General features: G+C 35.1%; 1 protein-coding gene across 2 annotated transcripts; it reads left to right on the top strand.

Annotated features, from left to right (window-relative positions):
* The first annotated feature begins 8,121 nt into the window (after positions 1-8,121).
* LOC128236242 (copine-9-like) lies at positions 8,122-22,483 on the top strand. Of its 2 annotated transcripts, XM_052951122.1 has the most exons (17): positions 8,122-8,176; positions 9,349-9,559; positions 10,221-10,300; positions 11,798-11,910; positions 12,235-12,359; positions 12,894-12,988; positions 13,265-13,348; positions 13,635-13,703; positions 14,558-14,662; positions 14,919-14,997; positions 15,332-15,388; positions 15,576-15,749; positions 17,588-17,737; positions 18,170-18,280; positions 19,393-19,521; positions 19,644-19,963; positions 22,299-22,483. In XM_052951122.1, exons 2-16 carry the CDS (start codon positions 9,356-9,358, stop codon positions 19,947-19,949), a joined length of 1,881 nt encoding a protein of 626 aa, XP_052807082.1. In that variant the 5' UTR covers positions 8,122-8,176; positions 9,349-9,355; the 3' UTR covers positions 19,950-19,963; positions 22,299-22,483. The 2 variants fall into 2 exon arrangements, with proteins under 2 accessions (XP_052807082.1, XP_052807081.1); XM_052951121.1 differs by lacking the exon at positions 22,299-22,483 and having other exon boundaries at positions 19,644-20,322.
* Positions 22,484-22,765: the final 282 nt, after the last annotated feature.

The following is a 22,765-nucleotide window of genomic DNA, read 5'->3' as shown; positions in this document are numbered from 1 at the left end:
GACATTATCTCATTTTTGTGACTGAGCTCAAAGAACAAAGACGGCGTTTCGGCTTTTATATGACAAACGTTAAATAATCTAAACTGATACAAGTTGGAAATTGACGATCGGTTAGTCACTATATCAACATTTCTACCCGTCCATATCCTATCTAAAAGGTGCCTACTAAGTTTGTTGAACGCAGCACCAAGTTATCCGAAGCTGCATTTCAAACCCTGCTTACTCAACTATTTCATCGTAGGCTGCAGATTCCTCAACCTGCGTTATGTGCGAGAAGTTAGCACCGTAGCACCGCAACACAACAGCACCGCGGTGATATCACCACAACCACGGTGCTAGCACCGAATCACCGGAATTTTACCAAAGCATATTTATAAGTGTTATTTTAGTAAAGCATAGGAGTTTTTATTGGTCATGGCATAGGTCACTGAACCACAATATTGGGCAGTCTGTGGAATTTTGGTCGCATAATGTGACAAAAAGCCCCATGTTATTCAACTATTTATAGCTGACAAACCTTAAAATGAGAAAGGGGACCACTGACACCTACGAGGCAGAGTCTCTGTTTTTGTTTTGTCATTTGATTGTGAGTTAAGGCTACGTTTCAATTTTTGGTCTTCTAAAGGTTAACATGATGCTGTACTTTATGTTACAACATGTTTTTACTTCGGATAAATCTTCGTTGTACAACGAAAATACTTACTGCATTGTGCCAATCACAAAAGAGAATATTAGCCTACAAACATCAAAAACCAAGAGCCTGCGTCAAAACGCAGCCAATTGACGTATGCCATGACCTAGGTTTATGCCTATGCAACACTGTGTTATAGGTGTCAGTGGTCCCCTTTCTCATTTTTAAGGTATCACCGCTACACATTATTGAACGTTTGATGGAAAATTCCTACGGTGTTAGCCTAAAGTATAAAAAACCAAGACCCTGCCGAAAATCGCAGCCAATTGACCTATGCCATGACCTAGGTTGAGTCCTAGGCTACCCTGTGTTATAGGTGTCAGTGGTCCCCTTTCTCATTTTTAAGGTATCACCGCTACACATTATTGAACGTTTGATGGAAAATTCCTAGGGTATTAGCCTAAAAATATTACAAACCAAGAGCCTGCCTAAAATCGCAGCCAATTGACCTATGCCATGACCTAGGCTGAGGCCTAGGCTACACTGTGGTATAGGTGTCAGTGGTCCCCTTTCTCATTTTTCAGGTATCACCGCTACACATAATTGATATTTTGATGAAAAATTCATAGGGTATTAGCCTAAAAGTATCAAAAACATAGAGCCTGCCTAAAATCGCAGTCAATTGACCTATGCCATGACTTAGGTTGAGTCATAGGCTACACTGTGTTATAGATGTCAGTGGTCCCCTTTCTCATTTTTCAGGTATCACCGCTACACATAATGGAAATTTCTATAATAAAATTTTTATAGGGTATTAGCCTAAATGTATCAAAAACCAAGTGCCAGCCTAAAATCGCAGCCAATTGATCTATGCCATGACTTAGGTTGAGTCCTAGGCTACACTATGGTATAGGTTTCAGTGGTCCCCTTTCTCATTTTTAAGGTAGCACCGCTACACATTATTGAACGTTTGATGGAAAATTCTTACGCTGTTAGCCTAAAAATATCATAAAACAAGAGCCTGCGTAAAATCGCAGCCAATTGACCTATGCCATGACTTAGGTTGAGTCCTAGGCTACCCTGTGGTATAGGTATCAGTGGTCCCCTTTCTCATTTTTCAGGTATCGCCGCTACACATAATTGAAATGTTGATGGAAAAGTCTTTGGGTATTAGCCTTAAAGTATCAAAAACAGAGGCCCTGCCTAAAATCGCAGCCCATTGACGTATGCCGTGACCTAGGTGTATGCCTAGACTACACTGTGGTATAGGTTTCAGTGGTCCCCTTTCTCATTTTTAAGGTATCACCGCTACACATTATTGAAATTTTGATGGAAATCTCCTAGGGTATTAGCCTAAAAATATCGAAAAACCAAAAGCCTGCTTAAAATCGCGGCCAATTGACCTCTGCCATGACTTATGTTGAGGCCTAGGCTACACAGTAGTATAAGTGAGAGTGGTCCCCTTCCTCATTTTTAAGGTATCATCGCAACACATATTCGATTTATTTATAGAAAATTCTTTGGGTATTAGCCTAGGCTACACTCTGGTATAGGTGTCAGTGGTATCTTCTCATTTTAAGGGTAATCAGCTATAAATAGTTTAATAACACATGGCTTTTTGTCACATTATGCGACCGAAATTCCGCAGACTGCCCAAAAATCGCAGTTCAGTGACCTATGCCATGACCAAGAGAAACTCCTATGCTTTACTAAAATAACACTTAAAAAATATGCTTTGGTAAAATTCCGGTGATTCGGTGCTAGCACCGTGGTTGCGGTGATATCACCGCGGTGCTGCGGTGTTGCGGTGCTACGGTGCTAACTTCTCGCACATGCCTGATGTTTGTGTTTGAACTATCCTTTGTCTCCAATCTTGATAATTTATATATGTCGTCTATATCATTTGTTCAAAGGAATGCATTTTCATTCGAACAATTTTCTGTTTCCAGATAAAAGGTTTGTGATTGATAAACATGACCAAGTTATTTTGTCCTCCATTGTTTTCATTATCCTCAATAGCTTTAAAAGCTCGAAAACTTCCTAGCATAACTGAATAATTTAAAGATAATGGTATACCCGAGTCAATTGGTAGAAGAGTTCCATTATACAGCCAGCAATATTGATAGTATACAAGAAATGTAGCCTAGTCTTTGCGTACACAAAATGTTCCATTTGCAAGCATAGTTGTACACTCGTTACTAAGAGCGCTATCAACACGTTGTGTACATATGCTGTATAACTCTGACATACATTTAGTGTTAAAATACTATGTTTTCCCTCTTTCCTGATACGAAACTCCGAGGCAGTTAAAATTTGAAGAGTTTCAGTTAACATCAAACTGCAGGTTTCTGATCAATCTGAAAACGATTACCCCCATATGGTTGTCCAAGACGTCGTTTTCTAGACATTCCGTTGTATATGGAAATTTAAATGAATCAGACATGAACAAACACGAATCTCTGTAAATCCCAAGAAATCCCGTCGAGTGTAAAACCTGATTACAGAACACACTGCATTCGTATAGGATGTTCCTATAAAATGTCCTGTTTCTCATAAAATTGTGTTTGTCCTTGCTGCTAAACCTCATGCAGGTATGGAGTGCTACATACGGTCCCGTCTGGGCCTGCCCATGTACCCATACGGATTCGCCGTCCACTAACATACCGGTGTTTACACCAAGTTCACATGTGTTGTTCATTAATCCAATAAACTTTAACAGTGTCTGTGAAAAAAGACCTCCCCGATTCTTGCAACTCACTTTTGCATCAGTGTAGTTGCTTAAATATTCTTTTTCTCCTTGAGCAATAATAAATACACACAACTTTATAACTACAAAAAGCAATTTACTTCGCTTAACGGACGTACTCATGGTAACCTCCTTAAATAAAACTTGACAAAATAAAAAAGCAACAAGTAAATTTTGTATGTGGGCACTGAAAAAAGTATTGCGGTTTAATTATTTCACAATGGTAGGATATTACGTCATACGTCACTTGCTCCTTTGTTTCCCTACATGCTTGTTAAATGCAAATATAATCAGTCAATGTCACTCCTGCATTATATCCATTTGGTTTGATTAAGAGATGTAGTTGCTCAACGAACAGCTTGACGTTTAAGTAATGAACTACGAGGTCTTATTTTGCAAGTATAGAATACCATGAGAGCAGTTATTGCTAACAGTCACTCACATTATCAAACTGTTTTGTTTCTCTTTTCATTGCAGGTAAAACACCGCAGTCGAGGAATAATATCGCAAGCGGTAGCCGCAGAAACCTTTTGACATATTTCATAACACTTGGTTTAGAACGCTTATTTCGCATATTTAAAATACGCATCATGGCTTCCTTTTTCAATTAATAGAGAAAATTATACCAATTCGGAAGTATCTATTCAATGCGATATGGGTTAAGGTATGACATTAAATAAAGCATAAGTATTATAATATATAGGAAATTCATTTTGCTGTCTGCCACGTGATACGCGGTTAGATTTTCCGTCTGAAAACTCTTTTGAAGGAGTTTTGCATAGTAGTTTCCGAACCAACTAGACTTTGCCACGGCTCTGATTATCAACGGATAGGATTAACCCTTTAGCTGCTGATGGTGATTTTAAAGGCTTTGCAAACAGCTTGGAACCAGACCAGACGCCGAGTAACTAATCATATTACGGCCTAAACCTATATTGAGCAACCTTGAAAACCTTTACATTATTTGAAAATGCTTCCATAAAGAACTTCCACAACAAGAGGTCGACTGTCATTAAAATGGTCGTATCAGATTTGACACTAATAAGAAAATGCTGCCCTCAACTGATTAATTTGTTTTTGAAATATGCATTTGTTAGATAAAGAACATAGCTGTGCAACACAAAAATGTTTTTTTTCCTTAGATAGATGCGTGTGCTGTAGTTCGTTTCGTTATGAGGCCCATATTCATAAATATTAGTTCGACTTAAAATGCGGTAGGAATGCCCAACACATTGGATTCTTATACTTAATTTTGAAAGTTAGATGGACCTCCGCTCCAAAATTGTTTGGAATTAATACACATTGAAATAGAAACTACTAATGGTTTGTATCGACTGGATCGGCTAGCATTATAAGTGAGAAAGCTTCATTTTAAAATTGTAGTTTTAGGATATCAGCTCCACCTGAATTTGTCAACGGTCTATGACAGCTCCTGTTGTCATGGGGTATTTGGTCTTCCGCTTTGGGCAGCTTCGTGATCCACAATGCAATCAAGTTTGGCTGTTTCTATTTTATAGCCCTGTAATTGATGTCAGGTCAGTGATGAAACCTTTGATATTTAAACATAATGTAAAATACATATCTTGGGATTGCTTTCAGATTCAGGAGGGATAAGGTCGGTAAGGTCAAGGTCAAGTCGAAACATGGTCTTGATTTATAATATTGATGAAGTGTACCGACAGTTTGTGTGAAGACATATATATATATATCGCTTTCTGATTGGCTTATTGGGATAAAGGTCAAGAAAGCGTAAAAGACGCGCAAACCTATGACCAAGTTTTCAGTTTACAATACATCATAACAACAAATCTTGGTTAACAGCAAATTCATATGAGGTCTTTCTTTGGGACTGCAATTGGAGTCAGTGGGGTAAAGGTTAGGGTCATAAAATTAGAAGATAAAATAATATACTCAACTTTTAATTAAGAACACCAAAAATATATATGCAACTTAGTGTAGGGGTTGTCTACATGAAACGTAGCTTGAAAATGAAATTAGATTAAATAACAGAAGATTATGATATTGACATTAAATTAGTTAAGAGTAGTTCAATATTATGCATGTATTCTGCAAACACATTTAATCAAAGAAATCAAAGTAACTTAATTGATCTTCACTGAATTGTATGCACACCAAAGCATGTACAGCAACAAAAATGCGTATATAATATATATAAATGCAAAAAACATGGGATGTAATAAAATTATGCATACCATATGCATATATAAATGACTTCTCGGATTAGAAATTGCTAAATCATTTGAGATAGGAAAACCTTAACTGTGTTAAAACTTGGTATATAACAAGTTTATGCATATACAAAATGTACATGTTTTGCAGTTGCATATGACGTTAGTAATATCAAGGTCAAGATAAAATGTAAAACATAAAAAAAAAATATTGAACCATCATTATCACTTTAGATGCAATTGATACAGGGTGATGAAACTTGTAGTGTTAGAACAAAAGTTAAATGTATACAATGGGATTGCTTTCAGGGTCAGTCGCGTCAAGGTTACCTGTACTCTTAAATAAACAGAAACTTGGTTTCCGTTTAATAATTTTAGATATATTTATGGTATAGCGACGAAATCCGTTGTGTTGTAACATGTAACATTATGTGAAGGCAGTTTTTGAGTTGTTTGGGTTAAAGTAGTAGCTATTTGAATATGAAGGTTTCTGCTAAGTAGCTTTCGTTCGAATGGATTGGTACAGGCAGATGGACTTTGCTGTGCGGAAAGCTTAATGTGTGAAAATATTTATTTCTTATTGGGCTCAGTAGGGTGAAGGTCAAGGAAGCTGTTTCCAACACTAAAATCATGTTTTCTGTTTTGTATTCAGTAACTTTATATGACGTTGTAGTTTGTGATCGTGTGTGGGGTAAGTGGGGTAAAGGCCAATAGCATTTATAAAAAGATAAGGAGATAAGTCATACTCAATAATTTGATTAGGAACATCCTAAAGATACGTTCAATTTAGATATGCCCACGTGAAAGATATTCTGGAAATTGATTAGGAAATTTATAGAAACTTTGACAGTAGCCTTAGTTAAGAATGATGTGCATTGATTAAACTCAATACAAATCAAGCCGTTTATAGTACTTGGGGTTGGTAAGAACAAATTGAAGATCGCTGCTTGTTCGTATATTATAAACAAATGTTCCTTATTAAAGTGACGTTCGTTTTTAAAATCAATACATACACATGCAGATGTATACCAAACATACATTTAAAATGATAAACCTTTAACTACTTACGAAATAATACATTTATGGAAAATATTTCTTACTAATAACAATATTGAAACCGTGTATTTAATTGCTGAAAACGCACAGATATAAAATGATTTGTGGGTGGTTAGAGATTTACAGTGATCAACTATTGTCTCATAAGGTAGAAATACCATGTTTTCTGCACCTTCCACTCAAATTAAACATGGTATCCTTCACAGGAACCATTGATTTCAATATATTCATCATTTTCGGTAAATTAAAACAATTGTATTAATTGTGCTACATCTTATTTGGGAGTAAGAGTGCATTTTTTAACAAATTTAAGAAGAACAAATATAGTTTTGTCGCATCTCGGAGTTTCAAGTTTAATTTGTTTTCGATATGTTTTGATAAGGTATGGAATATGATGTAAATCTGTTGTAAAAGGTCTTTAGTTTGTTTTGATAGCTATAGAGAATCATATAATTAGGATATTTCATATGTTAACATGAGTCCTTTGGCATGAGACTTGCTATTGATAATGGGGGATGTAAATGAATGCCCATGGATATTGAATTGAAGATCGTTAAAGTTATTCATTAGTGTGAATGGCAACATTTTAAGTCAATTGTTGTGCAGAATTGGTATAAAATATGTATACGGTCCAGGGCTAAATTGATGATAACCGGTTAATGAAATGGTCAGTAGAGTCAAGAGTATTATTAAGTCGGTTAAGCTTAAATACATAGCCCATATATATATGCAATGTACAGTTTAATACGTTGCTGTAATTGCATCTCATTAGCAAGCGTAAACATATAAGCCAAGAGAACTTGTTCTAGTGATAATCGTGTTTTCTAACATTTATCTATGTTTGTCTGTTGTTCGATAAACAGTAGTCCCTTAAGCAGTTATATTGAATATTAGCATTTCTTTGTATCGATCTTTAAAGCGGACTTTTCCATTTTCTTTAACTTTAAGCAAGTATATTGATTTTCAGTATACATGTACCTTGTTTAAATCAGAACTTTATACGAAATATAAATTTACCTTCCTTATAAGCTAATATTTATATAAACTTATCACCTTAACCTTTTGATCGCTGAATGAATGTTACTTTCAAAACCGCCTTTCATTTGGGAGTTCTTTAGGTATTGATTTATAGCAATTACATTGTATTGAACATTAATTATCACAGTGCATCAATGGGGTGATTTATTAAATCAATTTTTGAAAGACAAGATTGGACAAATTATGTGTTAATGTCAACTGTAGAGGATAATTATCCTTTTATACATTGTGAAAGCTGGTTCTGTACGCTTATTGTCTCTTAATTACAACGAATAACTTTTATCACCTCATAACTTGTTCAAATTTATTTTTCAAAATCGGATTGAATTTCTCACGTTGCTCATACTTTGGCGTAAATGTTATTTCAGATTTGTAGACCAAGTTCAAAACGAAAACCATTTTTTGGAATTATTGTCATACTATACAGGTGATAAATTTAGTGAATTACATACTTCCACAGTGTTTATTTCAGACACATGATGGACTCACTGATTGGATAGATATTAATCATTAAAGGTTTGTTTTATTTTGTGAAATGTATGTATAATTAGATAATATGTTACTATTAAGTCTTTGAATTATACAAACTGTCCCGCTATAGGAACATTATTGTGGCTTCATAAATATTTGATTGTGATAGCGCTCAATATATCATTTCAACTGTGTTTTCTTTAATAAATCGTAATAAGCTAGCAGTTTTGGAACTAATTTAATAAAATTCAGTTGCAAGCTTGCCTGATCGTTATTCAAAGCATCTGAAACCATAAGGTATTTTACAAAGTAAAGGTTCTATCTCCTTGATTATATTATTTAATCGTATATCATGAACATACTTAAAACACTTTTACTTTTTTTATTGGACTGATTTGGTGAAATCGACTTAAATTAGGAAGTGACTTAAGGAGTTCGTTAAATAACGGCCTTGGGAACCGTTTTAATAAAGAAATAGTTGTAAATAAAAATCTTAGTGTCACGTTTTTGTTATTTGCTATATATCTAGGTTAATTGAACTTTGGCTAGTATGAGTGATGAATAAAAAGTTGAGAACAAATTAAATAATTATTATTTTGTTGTGGTCATTTCTAATGTTTCTGGAGATTTAAGGATTTTTATGTTACGACTGATATACTTTAAAACAACGGGTCCCGGATTTTTGTTAATTGCGGTTATCTTCCTTAGCTCAATCTTGTAAAAGACATTCTTAATCATGGTTTATGTTAGCTCTTCATTGTTATTAAAATAGAATAAACAACGAGGTATTGTCAATAATGGTAGCGGGGACGTGCATATATTTAATCTTTAGTCATATTAAAATAAAAACTATAGGGACTATAGGGACACGCCCGGTTGTCGAAATTAAACCCCGTCTAGGAGCATAAGGCAAGGGCCCAATCGACAATGAACTAGAGACACAAACAAATTTACATCCAATCGGTTTAAGTCAGCCATAACCTGAAAGATATGATTGTTCGTCCACATGTTTACTATGACAATATGTTCAAGTAAAGTAAGTCCCAGTTACTACGGTAAACATGTTTGTCTAGTTATTACCCATGCTTTACTATAGAAACATTTGAACATTGATATACGCGGACGTAGCTCTTGTTCCAATATTTGCTTAAGGTTAAACCACTCAATGCTCTCAAAGTGTAAATAAGACGGATCTGACAAAGTATATTTTCTGTAAGATCTTATATGGATGCGGAGGATGGTAGCCTCTCGCGGACCGGAAGTGCACTAACAGGTACGCGCTACGAGATTCTGGTGAGTTGCACGGGGCTTACGGACCTGGATACCCTTACGAAGAGCGACCCAATGTGTGTGCTATTCTACAAACAGTTCGGACAGTGGCGCGAGGTCGGGCGGACTGAAGCCATCAAGAATACGCTAAACCCAAAGGTACAAATGCACTGTACATATTTAGTTGAATTTTACAGGTTTAATTTTTGCTCGATTGAAAAGTGTACAAGCTGGTTTTGTCGGTAGGAACGAAATTGAGTCTTACATGCCAGATTGAGCTCGAACACACGGCGTCTTTTCGTGAATCGAACGCATTACCACAAGACTCTTAGCCATCAACCCTGCCACCGGGGGATCCAGTGGACATCCAATTATGGGGTTGGTTAATGGTTACTAAGCTCGATCATTCTTTTTCGTCGAGAATTTTGGTCGACCCTTCAGCATAAGGACAATATCATGAAACAGTGTTTCAACGACAGCCATTGGGATAACTGTAATTACTTGTTTTACAAATGAGTTTAAACGCTGTATATAACATCGGTCATGCGGATAACTACAATTACTAAAACCCATTCGCAGGTGTTATAAACCCTAACCTAAATTAACAGACTACGATGCTGTCTTTGTATTTAACATGTTCTAAATTGCATACAATATATCAGCAAAATATACCCCAATCAATCATTTGTTGCTACATAATACTGAAAGCTGTCCAAATGAAGATATCTCAGAGGTTTAACTTTTATTATTATGTTATTAGAAATATCGATCTACAATGACATGCTGTCCGTTTTCAAACTACTCTACATTCATATTTTAGTTTGTTGGATCCTTTGTTTTGGACTTCGACCCGAGTGTGCAGCAGAATTTCATGTTTTCTGTTTACGACATTGATCACAGGTAAACAAATATTTAGTCTTATATACACAGTATATCTTAAACTCGTATATATTTTTATTCAAAACATATAAAAAAACATGATTCACATAACATGCAATGTTGAAATATTTGTGATATTTGAGAATTGACGAAGGCCGTTTCATATTGTTTTATAGTTCTATTTATGTATTCTGACTGTTTAATACTTGATCACTACGTGTCTTTCCTTAAAAAAACAACATCAACGTTGGTCAGCTTATTTACACTCGACAAAAACAATCTTGCAACATGGCATTTGACTTATAAATATGCCCTGTTTTTTCACGTTCGATTTGCTTTTCCTATATTGCATAAAAGGAGATTCTTAGCCAGTTACTCTGCTACCAATTGAAAATGATTGTATGTAAATGACAACATTCAACTTTTTTTGCACGTATGGTTAGGACATAAAAAGTCACCACCATTAAGCCCTCTCTGTGTATATGTTATAACAACGTCAATTTAAGAGTAAGTGTTAATCGATTTATTGACGAAAATAAGGTCACGTCTTAATTATTTGACAATATGACAATGTTAGGATTAACAGAGCAGCATACATTGCATTCATGATGTTAAAATTTGACGTCAACGTACTGTAGTATCACTTTATATGATGTGCGTGAGTCAAGTAGCCTATAACAAATTACGGTTATTGACAAAACAGTTATTTTACGACGTTGTAAACACATGTATATGTTGGTTGTCAGCCATGTTAATACAAAATGCGTAGCATTAGACTTTCACTTAACTTTGAATGACCCGACGCAGTGCCAATTGATAATGGTTGATCGTTGTTCATAATGTTGGGATGGTATTGCATGCTCTTAGCGTCAATGGCTTACAGGAGGTTGTCTAGAAATTGACATTGAACCATTTATAAGCCGCCAAATAGGGTTTGATTGACTTGATCCTTATTTTGCTTACAACCCACTATGACTGAACTTACAATTCATAAATCATACGTTTGTCACCTAAATAACTTACGGCGTATTTCACACTTTACGCTTACGCATTTAACAAATATATTAACACTTGTGACATAGTAACATTTCTTTTACACAGCGTTGAATGGCGTTGTCGCATGAATGTTTTTGGACGGGTTTATCCCAGCTATTTGCTGACGTGCATTACGACGGATAGGATGTTTTTTTGTCATGATATAATAAACAAAAACACGCAGGATTTCTGAACCCACTAAATGGATTATGTTTGTTTCGGTTAAATCGGGATTGGTTAATTGTATTATATTTTAAAAGATCGTTAGGATATTGTTTTTAAAAACCATTCAAAATTTGGTAACTACGATCATTACTGTCTATGTGTACATGAACCTTGGCAAAGGTGTGGCGGTTCGGGCGAGTCTTACACTGTGACAATAAGGTTCGATTTAATTATCCCCTGGCTGTTAATGACTGCGTGAAGGAAGGCTTAACGCCCGTTATATGTGATAAAGTATGCTTGAATTATCTTCCCTGACAGGTCCCCGGAACTCCGTCATCACGACTTCGTTGGCTCGGTGGAGTTGTCGTCCCTTGATCTCGTCGAACCGAAAGTGGATATCTGCACTCGCTGTAAAACACTCCGTGTACCAGGTTTAACAAATGGATCGCATACAATTGAAACATTTACGATATTTACTTACTTATTTTGTTTTTCAAATGAAACATAGACCAATCAGTTGACAAAACACGTCTTAAGATTGACGAAATAATGATAATGAAAATACAAGTAGTTCCATTTCACTATAATCTTACCGTCCATGAGTTTCATAAGATTAATAAAAAACGACTCATTTTTTAGCGTGGCAATGACCAAATATTTTATAATAATTGCATTATTCTTATTGATGACCTTTGATGATATTTTGGATGTTTGATAAGTCGGTAATGAGTAGATCGATTTGTCGTTCTTTTGAGGTAGCGCACGAGGACACGGGCTTATCAGCATTACGTCTGAGCGCATTCGTGAATGTCGTGATAAGGTGTCGTTCCATGTGGGTGCACACAAACTGAACAAGAAAGGCAAGCTTATAAGCAAAAAGGTACTCTTCCACTTTCGTTTGGTTTATGTTATGCGCCTTTGAGTCTGTTTTTCATTATCAAAATGAAGCATTGAACGGCTCATTCTTGGAATTCTAGAGGGAAAGTACGGTCAACATCTTTTCATCTCTCTGCAATTATGTTCACATTGTGGGTACATATGTGACGTCGGCTGCGAAGTTAAATCCTGGGAAAGTATTCAAGTGCACATTAAAAACGACATTGACGTGTATAATATAACATTGAATTTAAGAAACTATAAAAAACAACAACATATTTTAAAATAGCTGTGACTGCTGTTTATGAGGTAATATGCCTTGCAGAAAGGAAAATGTTAGTTTTTTAACCTCGTAACACAATTTCCTAGATGGCGTTACATATATCAAGCAAGGCTTATCACTCTGGATAATATATTTTAGTTATGATCCCTGAATTCGAAAAAAAACAAAAAAACAGACCTGCAAATCGCATGCGGTGCTTGTTTAGTACTTTATGAAAATGAATAAATAAATCAAGTTTATTTCCACGTGTTACAGCCTGACGTGTACCTTGAGATATCCCGCAGTATCGACAATGTGACGTTCCATCCCATCTACCGCACGGAGACCGACAAGAAGACACAACATCCTAGGTTTGCTTTTAACCTAAATTTGTCCGAAAATCAATTTTTCGTTGAGGCATACTTAAATATTGTGTTTTAGTGAAATATTAAAGGAGTTTGGTGGGTGAACTGAATATCTATCTATACCTGCCTAGATAAATGGCACAGTGTAAGGTCTTTTTTAGGCTCATAATCGTTTATGATATCGGTATCAAAATGAAATACTCAATTTTTGATATTTTATAGGGTCTTTGAACTCATTGATTTTTGTATGTCATTTACCGGATAGTGTATGTTCCATGTCAGATGGCGTCCTTTTGAGATTGGTTTACAACGTTTGTGTAATGGAGATTGGGATCGACAGCTCGAGCTTGCAGTTTGGCACCACGGGTAAGAAGCAGATTACATTTGTCGTTTTTGAAATACCTTTTGCTTTTGAATATTTAGTGACTTTGTTATGGAATGTATATCAGGACATACTATATAGAGAGATAATGTCGGTCACACGTTATAAGAAATCCGTATAAATCGGTAACATAAACGTTGGTGCAAGATTCAAAACCAAGATGTAAAACTTACAAATTGCCGAATAAAGAAAAAAGGGAAATATTACACTGCTCTCCCCTGAACAAAGCACACTGTTTTTCTGACTGTAGCTGGTATTTTATCATTTCAGTGGAACTGGTGATTATAAAATGCTGGGCCGACGGGTAGCAACGCTCAGAGATCTAAACTCTATACAAAAGTAGGTTAGATAAATAATTCAAACCAAATAATGGACGTCCATTTGTTTTCATGTTTCAATGCAACTACTATCAGGGCCCTATACACTGGTTGATCGATCCGTGTTACTATGGGCAACAATTAGTATGCATGCCTGAGACCGGAATTGCCGCTTCTTCCTCGATCATAGGGCAACATGTTTGCAAAGAAAATATTTTCCATTCCCAGTACACGAAATATAAGCCTGGTATCAGAATATTAAGTTTAAAGGTAAATGTCGTTTTTGCGCTAAATAAAAAAAGAAAATATTATCTCGCATGAAATTCCATGGAACAGAAAATGCAACGAGAGACGTTCAGTCACTGTGTTGTCTAACAGCATAATAATTGAAACAAAATGGCATGTTTGGAAAAGAAGGATCTAAATTAACAGCAATACATTCCACAGACTTAATGTATTACTAGTTTGCATTCCCTATCAATCAAATATCAAGTAAAATACTCAAATTGTGAAGGCATTACAGAATCATTTTACTTTATGAAAAGCCATTCATTTTCGGAACAATACACAACGACTAAGCTTACAATATTTATAAAGGTAATGTCTCACAGAGTCGGAAATTTAAGAGCATTTTTATTTCATCTTAAAATTCAATATTTCGTTTGGTATTTCAAATATGTCATACGGATACAGCTATTGAGTAATTATATACAATGATTTAAAAATGTTTTATTGAATAGAATTGATATATATTGTGCTTTTCTTCTGCGTTTTTCTAAGTTTTCTTTAAGGATCCACACATAACACGAATGCAATAAAAATCATTGGCTTCAAGAAGAATAAAAGGTCGTAATAAATGTTTTGTTTTTACTTAAGGGTAGGCCATTACAAAGAACTACCTCTTGCGCCGAAGAAACAAGGATCAATAACAAACAGTATTAAAATCACAAATAACGGGTACCTGCGCTTCTTTCAAGTAAGGTAAGACAAAGTAAAGAGATATGCATTTAAATGATAATAAAGAGCCGTTTGCCGCAAACGAGCATAGTGCACACTTTTTCAAACACATTGATTTCATTGCCAGTGTCAACAAAAGAAATGTTATGTGAGTGAGTGAAGGCTTAAAAAAACTCAAGCTTATAATAAGTTGTAACGACAATGCGTGTAAACACAATGATTTTAATTTGAACAGCTACTAACTTTGGTCTTTTACAATGTTTATTCATCCTTATTACAGGGTAGATTGTGACTACTCGTTATTGGATTATGTCACAGGAGGGATGAAACTAAACCTTAACGTCGCCATAGACTTTACGGTATGTAAGAGACCGCTTCTGTCTACGACCAGAAATTTTATTCCTCAAATAAATGCAAACACAATTATAGCATGGGAATTATATTGCAATTATTTGTATATACATGACCACAATTATATCAAAATAAATAACAACTGTTCAACGAATGTCTGTAAAAGATGCGTATATATGCAGAATGCAATCTATATGTTAGACATAATTTAATTTATAGGTATGTATCAAATTGTACCATTTTTTCATTATGTGCTTTGATTCTTATTATCTCCAATAATGTTCTTTTCAGCTAGTGATATTCTTGTTAACTTTGAAGATATACAGTATTGTTCTATTTCAGGCATCGAACGGGACACCTGAACAGACGATGAGTCTTCACGACGTTTCTCAAAATAAGGTTTAAACAGTTATCAAATGTCAATTCAAAAATAATTTAAATTGATAACAAAAATAAATTTAATATCCATATTAAATAAAAACACCATGAGAATGGCGGAATAAAATTCTATTTTGAAACTTGAAAAACAATCTTACCGGTATATATATGCAAATTACGTTTTGCAACAACTACCTTTTTTCTATAGAAAACACCTTACATGGAAGTTATAGAGGCATTTGGAGGAGTAATTTGCGGTTTTTGCACAGAAGTGAAAATTGGTATGCTGGGATTTGGCGCCAAGATGAAAAAGTCGTCTGTTATAAATCACTGTTTTCCACTTTCGAACGATTGGAACAGATTTTACGAATATGGAATTGAGGTGAACATATACGTTACGAAAGTCAAAATATAGTAGTTCTGTGATCACGAGGATGATATAGCGAAATGAAATCAACACATCTTCCGTTTCTTTTATGCGTTTTTTTTTGCAAAGCCCTTTGCTACCCGGCTTCCCTACTGAACAGTTTTGATAAACGTTGCCGTACACAGTCTTTCGTACGCCGCATCGTAAATTGTTTTTTTAAACTATCGCAGAATCAGTGAATTTTCTTTTCTTTTATGCTTCCACTTTGAGATTTATAGTCATTTTGATTTATTTTTCTAAATACCTCTTTTTTTGAACACCCCTTTGCTATCCAGGTACTCATGCGACGCCCCTCACGAAATATTTTGATCTCAGGTAATTTGGACTGTCATTTCAACGTTGGCGTGCGAAGAAATAGGTTTCCATTTATTTTTATAAAGCTTCCCTTGTAGGTGGGCCGTGCTTCAGATGAAGAGTAAAAGGCACGCTTAGTTTTGACATTGGATGTTTGGTCAGGAAAAATAGTTGATTGATTTGTGAACCTTTCGGGAAGTTCGTTTTACAAAGTCAAAATGTTCAAAAGTATACTAAATAGATGATATGTCATCGATTTATTTTTTTCGTTTCACGTTTGTAATGCATTTGTACTAGCACTAATGATTGAGCATTCAGCTTCAAAAGCACATTATAAAAGGGCTATCCTTTGTTCATTAACAGAAAGGTATTCATTTAAACATATGCAATAAGTATTAACGATAAAATGTTGACGTGTATGCGATTTCCAGAGCGATTTTCTCAATTTTGTCATAGAGTAGAAGATACAATTGGTCTTAAAATGTTTCACTCAGTTGCACTCCACACTGAGGAGTGAAGATAATGAAGTTGTCTGTACATTATAGCACGGTCAATAAAATTACTTGCGAATGATATTAATATACACGTGCTTGTATATTTATCAGCGGTCATTTGAATTTCAATCAATGTAGTCCATAGGGTGGGTTGTCCTGCTTTATTTTTCAAACCCACGGATAGCAGACAACTGGTTGTCAGCCGAGCCGCAGAATCGAATTTGGAGTCACCAATGTCAATAGTGAACAATAAGCTTTAACGCATTTTTAGAGACACATAATACTTATGGCTAAGTTACGAAACCAAAACGAAATAACAACATTCTCCCTGTTAACTGCTTATTCCCCGTTTTATAAATAAGATGCCACATTGACACACTAAGTATTTTGAATGTTATGACAATAGAATTCTATTGACTTCAAACTTGTATGAAATATGCGCGTTACACGTAGATTTTTCCTCATATAGGTTGGTGTGCCTAAAAAAACTGCATGACATTATCATGCTGATGAACAGAGAGTATTTAACAAAGAACATACCTGTAAAATAAACCAAACATTTGAAGCTTGAAACACAAAATAAGCATTTTATATGCACGTTTAAGGCATTGTTTGGTTTACAGAACAGCATTACAAACCACAGTAATTTAACATATTGTCCCAGTAATATCCTAGTGTACACATGTTTTTTAAACCGTAAATAAAATTTTGAATGTGTCTTTTTAGAGCCCATGTTTGAACTGTGAAAGAAGAGGATTAACCAAGGTTGATATTATTTTAAAATTAGATGTTTTTCGAGAATTGCTAATTACTTTTGTCTAGATGTTAAACCTGACATATGCAAGTGGGTAGTTTGCGGAATGCGTATTAATGAGGGGCATGTCAGTCGAATTATTAAGGAGCATTTACTAATGAGCTGTCCTTCCCGGAAAAGGACAAAAACTGACCTATATTGTCAAGCAAAACAACTGACTTACGGTTATAACTTTCATTTGATTACACTAGAGCGCCATCAGCCGATACAAGAAGGCTGTGAAGCATATTCGAATGTCGGGTCCCACGCGACTGAAGCCTGTGATTTCCTTTGCTGAGTCTATGGCAGTACGTGAGCCCACACAGGACAACCAGGTCTACCATGTCCTCCTTGTCATTACGGTAAGATCGAGAGAGTTTGTCATATTGTTGTGATGAAGTTCTATTTAAGTCAATATGTTTATTCTGAATTCAAAACACATTTTATAGACATCCGTTAAAACACATTACTGGTGTTAACACATATGTTTCTATTTTTCGAATGTTTCATTTGAGATTGCTGCTCCTAGAAAACAATATTATACATAAATACAAATTCCTAAAAAATGAGGCTGATTCCTTAAACATTCAACCCACCAGACTTCATTTAGAATACAAAATATCTGATTAAATTTGGCCTTTCATCAGAAGTCTCGCCTATACAATAAACGCAATTCACACTCACACTTTCTTTAAACGTTCCATCTCTTGAACTTTTTGTGGGCGTCGGAGAAAATGCATTAAATAAATCAGGGACATTCTCAAACGATTTAAAAAAGTGTTCTATTATTTTAGGATGGCATTTTGAACGACATAGATGACGTTCTCGAACGCCTAACCTCAATAAGTCACTTGCCCTTAACGGTTGTGTTTGCCGGGGTCGGTCCAGCAGACTTTAAGCTCATGGTAAGTAATTTATAGCGTCGTAGGTTTTTAACAATATGACAGACATTACGAAGTGTAAAGCGAAGTATGAAATCAACATCGTTGTTCGGTGATTGGATTTAGTTAAACGCAGGGGGTCCAACGTGAAATGTGTTCGCCGAATTTTGAGTGAGGGAAATTATGTGAAGCCGAATAAAATGGCGGCGTTAAAAGGAATTTCGGTGTTTCAAGGATGTATTTTCACCTGGTAAGTAAGTTATATCACCTTTCTCGCAATATAAATACGCCTACCCGAAGACCACACGTGTACGTATCTCTCGGTGATTTAGAACTGTTTCCAACTGTTTAATCTGTGAAAATGCAGCTTTAAACCACGCTTATTCTGATTCTGCTTCACACAAAATCTGCATAAAACTTCGTCGCCAAACATAAAAGGTGTTTAAACATGAAAAAATCGGCCGTATAATACCCATGTAAGTGCAGTAGCGGTCGAAAAGATAATTAATGCAAATATTCAATAACAAATAGCTAAAATAGGTACAAGAATGGTAAACTTGGGCCGAAAACACAGTTTCAATTTACGCAATTTTCTATTTTCACTTTGTAAACAATCAATCGTTCGCCTTATACATTCAATAACTTTTTTGTAAAGGCCTCTAGAAACATAGGTTAAAAAACCGAGAGACGCTTACACGTGTGGTCTCCGGGTAGGCGTATTTATATTGCGAGAAAGGTGATATAACTTACTTACCAGATGACAATACATCCTTGAAACAACGGAATTCCTTTCCACGCCGCCATTTTATTCGGCTTCATACAATTTCCCTCACTTAAAATTCGGCGAACACATTTCACGTTGGACACCCTGTAAACGGCAATATTTGAGTTTTATGTAAAATTGGCGGTAGGTATATATAAAAAACTGTGTCATCCGTATTCCGGGAAAAAGAAACAAAACGTTCGGTCTTATTAAATTCCTTTCCATTAAAATTTCTTTTAGCTTTTTCGCTTGTTAATGTCGATTATAATGCTTAACAACTCTATCAGATTTAAATTATTTACAGTAATCAAACTCTATGTAAAGAAATCAATCAAATCTTAATACCTGTATTTTAACTTTATGTTTTAATCAGGAATGTTTCAGTCAAGATAGCACTGGTTTTGTCGGCCTAAAGTACAGAACGACGTCACTCAACCGGAAGCATACACATTTCGTCTCATTTTCACGGGAAAACGGACAAACCATTGATCTCGACCGACTGGTATGTATCAGCTCATATTACATTTTGTGCACTTGTTTACCGTGAAAGTTTTTTTTTAGCCATATGAAGGTCAATGGAAATAACTAATAACTTTATACGTTTTTTAATTTATACAATTGTAGGCCCGTGAAACACTAGCAGTCATTTCATCGCAGATCACAGAATACATGCGGCGGAAGGATATCATACCGAACAAGCCAAGTTTAACCAGTTTACCACGGTCACACTCTAGTGTTTCGTTGATCGAAGCAAGCCAGACCGAGGGTAGAGGACTTAGTAGAAAGTCGGCTTCTAGAACCAGCTTAATCAGTCGGAACTCTGTGAGTAACGCCACGGATCCCAAATGTCCTACTTGTGGCTCGGTGCTTGACAATGGGTCTTCGTCAGTTACTATACAATCATCTGCAGATGTTATACTACAAGGATAACTTTGCTGACGGAGGTATGGAATAATACGCATATTTTAGTGTTTCTTATACGATTGTCGAATGTATACTTATCTTTACTCCTATTGTTAATAATATAAATTAGACTTTACTTTCTTTATGGTGTGCTTAACAATTACTATTTTTGGTTTTGTATATATACATGTTAAATACAAAAATAATAAATGGCGCTCCAACATATACTGCATACTATGATTGTGTTGTGGGATGGCGGCCATATAATATGGATAAACGAATATTGTACTTTACTGTTACATTTTCATACAATAAAACAATCCACATCTAGTCATTTTGTAATAAGTATACAATATAAAGTTAACGTTGTGTTTTTGCTAGTTATTATCTAAAAGTTAAGTTCAAAGGGTTTGAGTGATTATTAAATATTCACCCGGTTTCAGTATAGAATGTCACTCAGAACGTTTAGCGTTTGCACCTCGAGGAAGTGGAGTAAGATATAAAGGATATTCGAACATCAGTCATTAATGTCGAAGAAATGCTATTAGTAGAGTTTCATTTTAGTTTCTCAAAGCTGAAGTTGCAAAGTTTAAAGAATAGCTTTAATTAACTAATTTAAGAAATAATATTTTAAAGAACAAAATGATAAAATTATGTCTACATAATGGTCGTAAAGTTCGAATTTATTACTTTCCTTAAATGAATAATATCATAATAGAAGCGTCATTATGGTGTTTTTAGAAATGATATTCACGCAAAAGTAATATAATGTATTCAATATAAATTGAACAAAATAATCTCGATTTAAATATCTTAAATGATTGACACATACTTGCACCCGTATGATGGATGATTGACCTTAAGTGTGTACTTGACAGCTTTGAGAGGCATGTAAAACATATCAATTTAACAATTAGGCGTTTACTTCCCCAATCAAGTCTATGTTTCGTCCTGATTGTCTTAGTGGCTATTTTTCTACTGTTATTCAATAACTGGCAAAAATACTTATTTTTGAAACCGGCATGTTTGTTTGTACCGTGTACTTTCGGTTTCAGAAACAATTTTCTTTAGAATATTCAAGTTAAATTTAAGATGATGTTTAACACCAGTTTATTGTCCTGTCAATACGGAAACTCATTTCGAGATTAGTGTGTTGTTGTTCTTCAAGCTCATTTTGGGAAAGTTTTTGAAGTGGATTACGCAAGGGTGATGTTAATCTTAAATCGGACTTTTGGTTTCTGACAATTGTTCGTTATGACCATGTTTAATGTATCCCAAGAAGCATCGATGAGTTTTGACGAATGTTTTCTCTTCTATCATGTGGTTGCAAGTCATACAATAAAGGAATATTACTGCGATATAAATATTAAAATCGGGTCATCAGGTTCGGAAGTTTTGTTGATTATAAACCCTGTCAATCCTCGACCATAGTCCAAGAGCTTAATATTGAAGCATAACTCGATAGCTCAATGGTCGTGCATCCGCTTCTCAATACTTGTTAATAACCAAGAAAGTTGCCTTTCATGTGTAATTTCAAAATGCAACTATGTCGATAGGGAAGTTTATGGAAAGAAACACAAAATCTCTCCATTTTTTAATAATGATGTTCCACAAAGCTGTCTTGCTTGCTGATAATGTAAATTTTTACTCCAATGATCGGTACGGGACACCATTAAGAGGACATGATGGTGATTCTAACATTTGTGTTCAAAATTACAATCTTGCCCACGGATCAAACAATATTTCCAAAACTTTCCAAACCACAGCCCTGTTCTCATTTCTTAAAATTCGTCCTTACCATACCACACACATCGTCTTTGTGCAATACTATACAACACTATCCAAACCTCAAATCCATCAAATACCAAAACGTATTTCTATCGTCCACATTTAGGTTATTACCGACCTGGATCATGATAATAGAGGAGTCAAGCTAAATGACACGCACGTCGTAATTATATTAAACGTACATGTACTTGATCATCATTATGGAATTCTGGTGAGAAGAGCTATATGTGAGCGTTTATGTATCTTACTCAATGGTTAATGTGTCGCAATTAGAGGATTGTCGGACAAAGTGCATACCACTTGCTTTGATACTTATTATTAAAAGTGCTTCATGATCTTCACTCTGTTTGATCTTCTCCAACGCCTAAAGCAGTTATGACTTAGTCTATCTAAATCGGAAACTATTTCTAAGTTGTGATGGTGTCACAGTGGGGCAGGCCATGGGGCAACCTTTATAAATTCTAAAATGTTGATTTGTTTTGTTTTTAATTATGATTAATGTTTTTATTGATATTGCTAGAATTTGAAATAGAAATTGCTTTAAATCTAATGTATGCTTATGTGTTGTTTTCTTTTGGTCTGTTGCAGTAAAAAAAATCAATATTATGTGTATGAAAAAACGACTGAACATGCGGTGGAATGATTTTCTACAAAACAAGCCAAGTTTAACCAGTTTACCACGAACAATTGACCAATGGAAACCAGACCGAGGGTAGCGGACTTGGTAGAGAATGCAGGTCTAGAACAAGTTTAATAATCGGAACATTGTAAACAAAAACGCCAAAGACCCCTTCTAATCAACCTGTAACTCGGTGCTTGACAAATTTTCATTGCCATTTTTGCACAATTATCCCCAGATGTTATACTTGTTAGGTAACTGTTAAGATACATTGTTAAAACATTATTGAAACGTATGCACTTCTAGTCACTGTCTTATAAAATATACGAGTGATAGTTTCCGTGTTAATACTTTGCTAGTTATATTTTAAAAGCATAGTTCAAAAGGCTGAAGCGAATATTAAAATCTCGGCTTCTATTTTGAATGCCCCTCAGAA

Source organism: Mya arenaria, chromosome 5 (genome assembly GCF_026914265.1).
Source record: "Mya arenaria isolate MELC-2E11 chromosome 5, ASM2691426v1".
NCBI lineage: Eukaryota > Metazoa > Mollusca > Bivalvia > Myida > Myidae > Mya > Mya arenaria.
The sequence above is the reverse complement of the archived record's forward strand: the minus strand, read 5'-3'. Positions and strand labels throughout refer to the sequence as shown.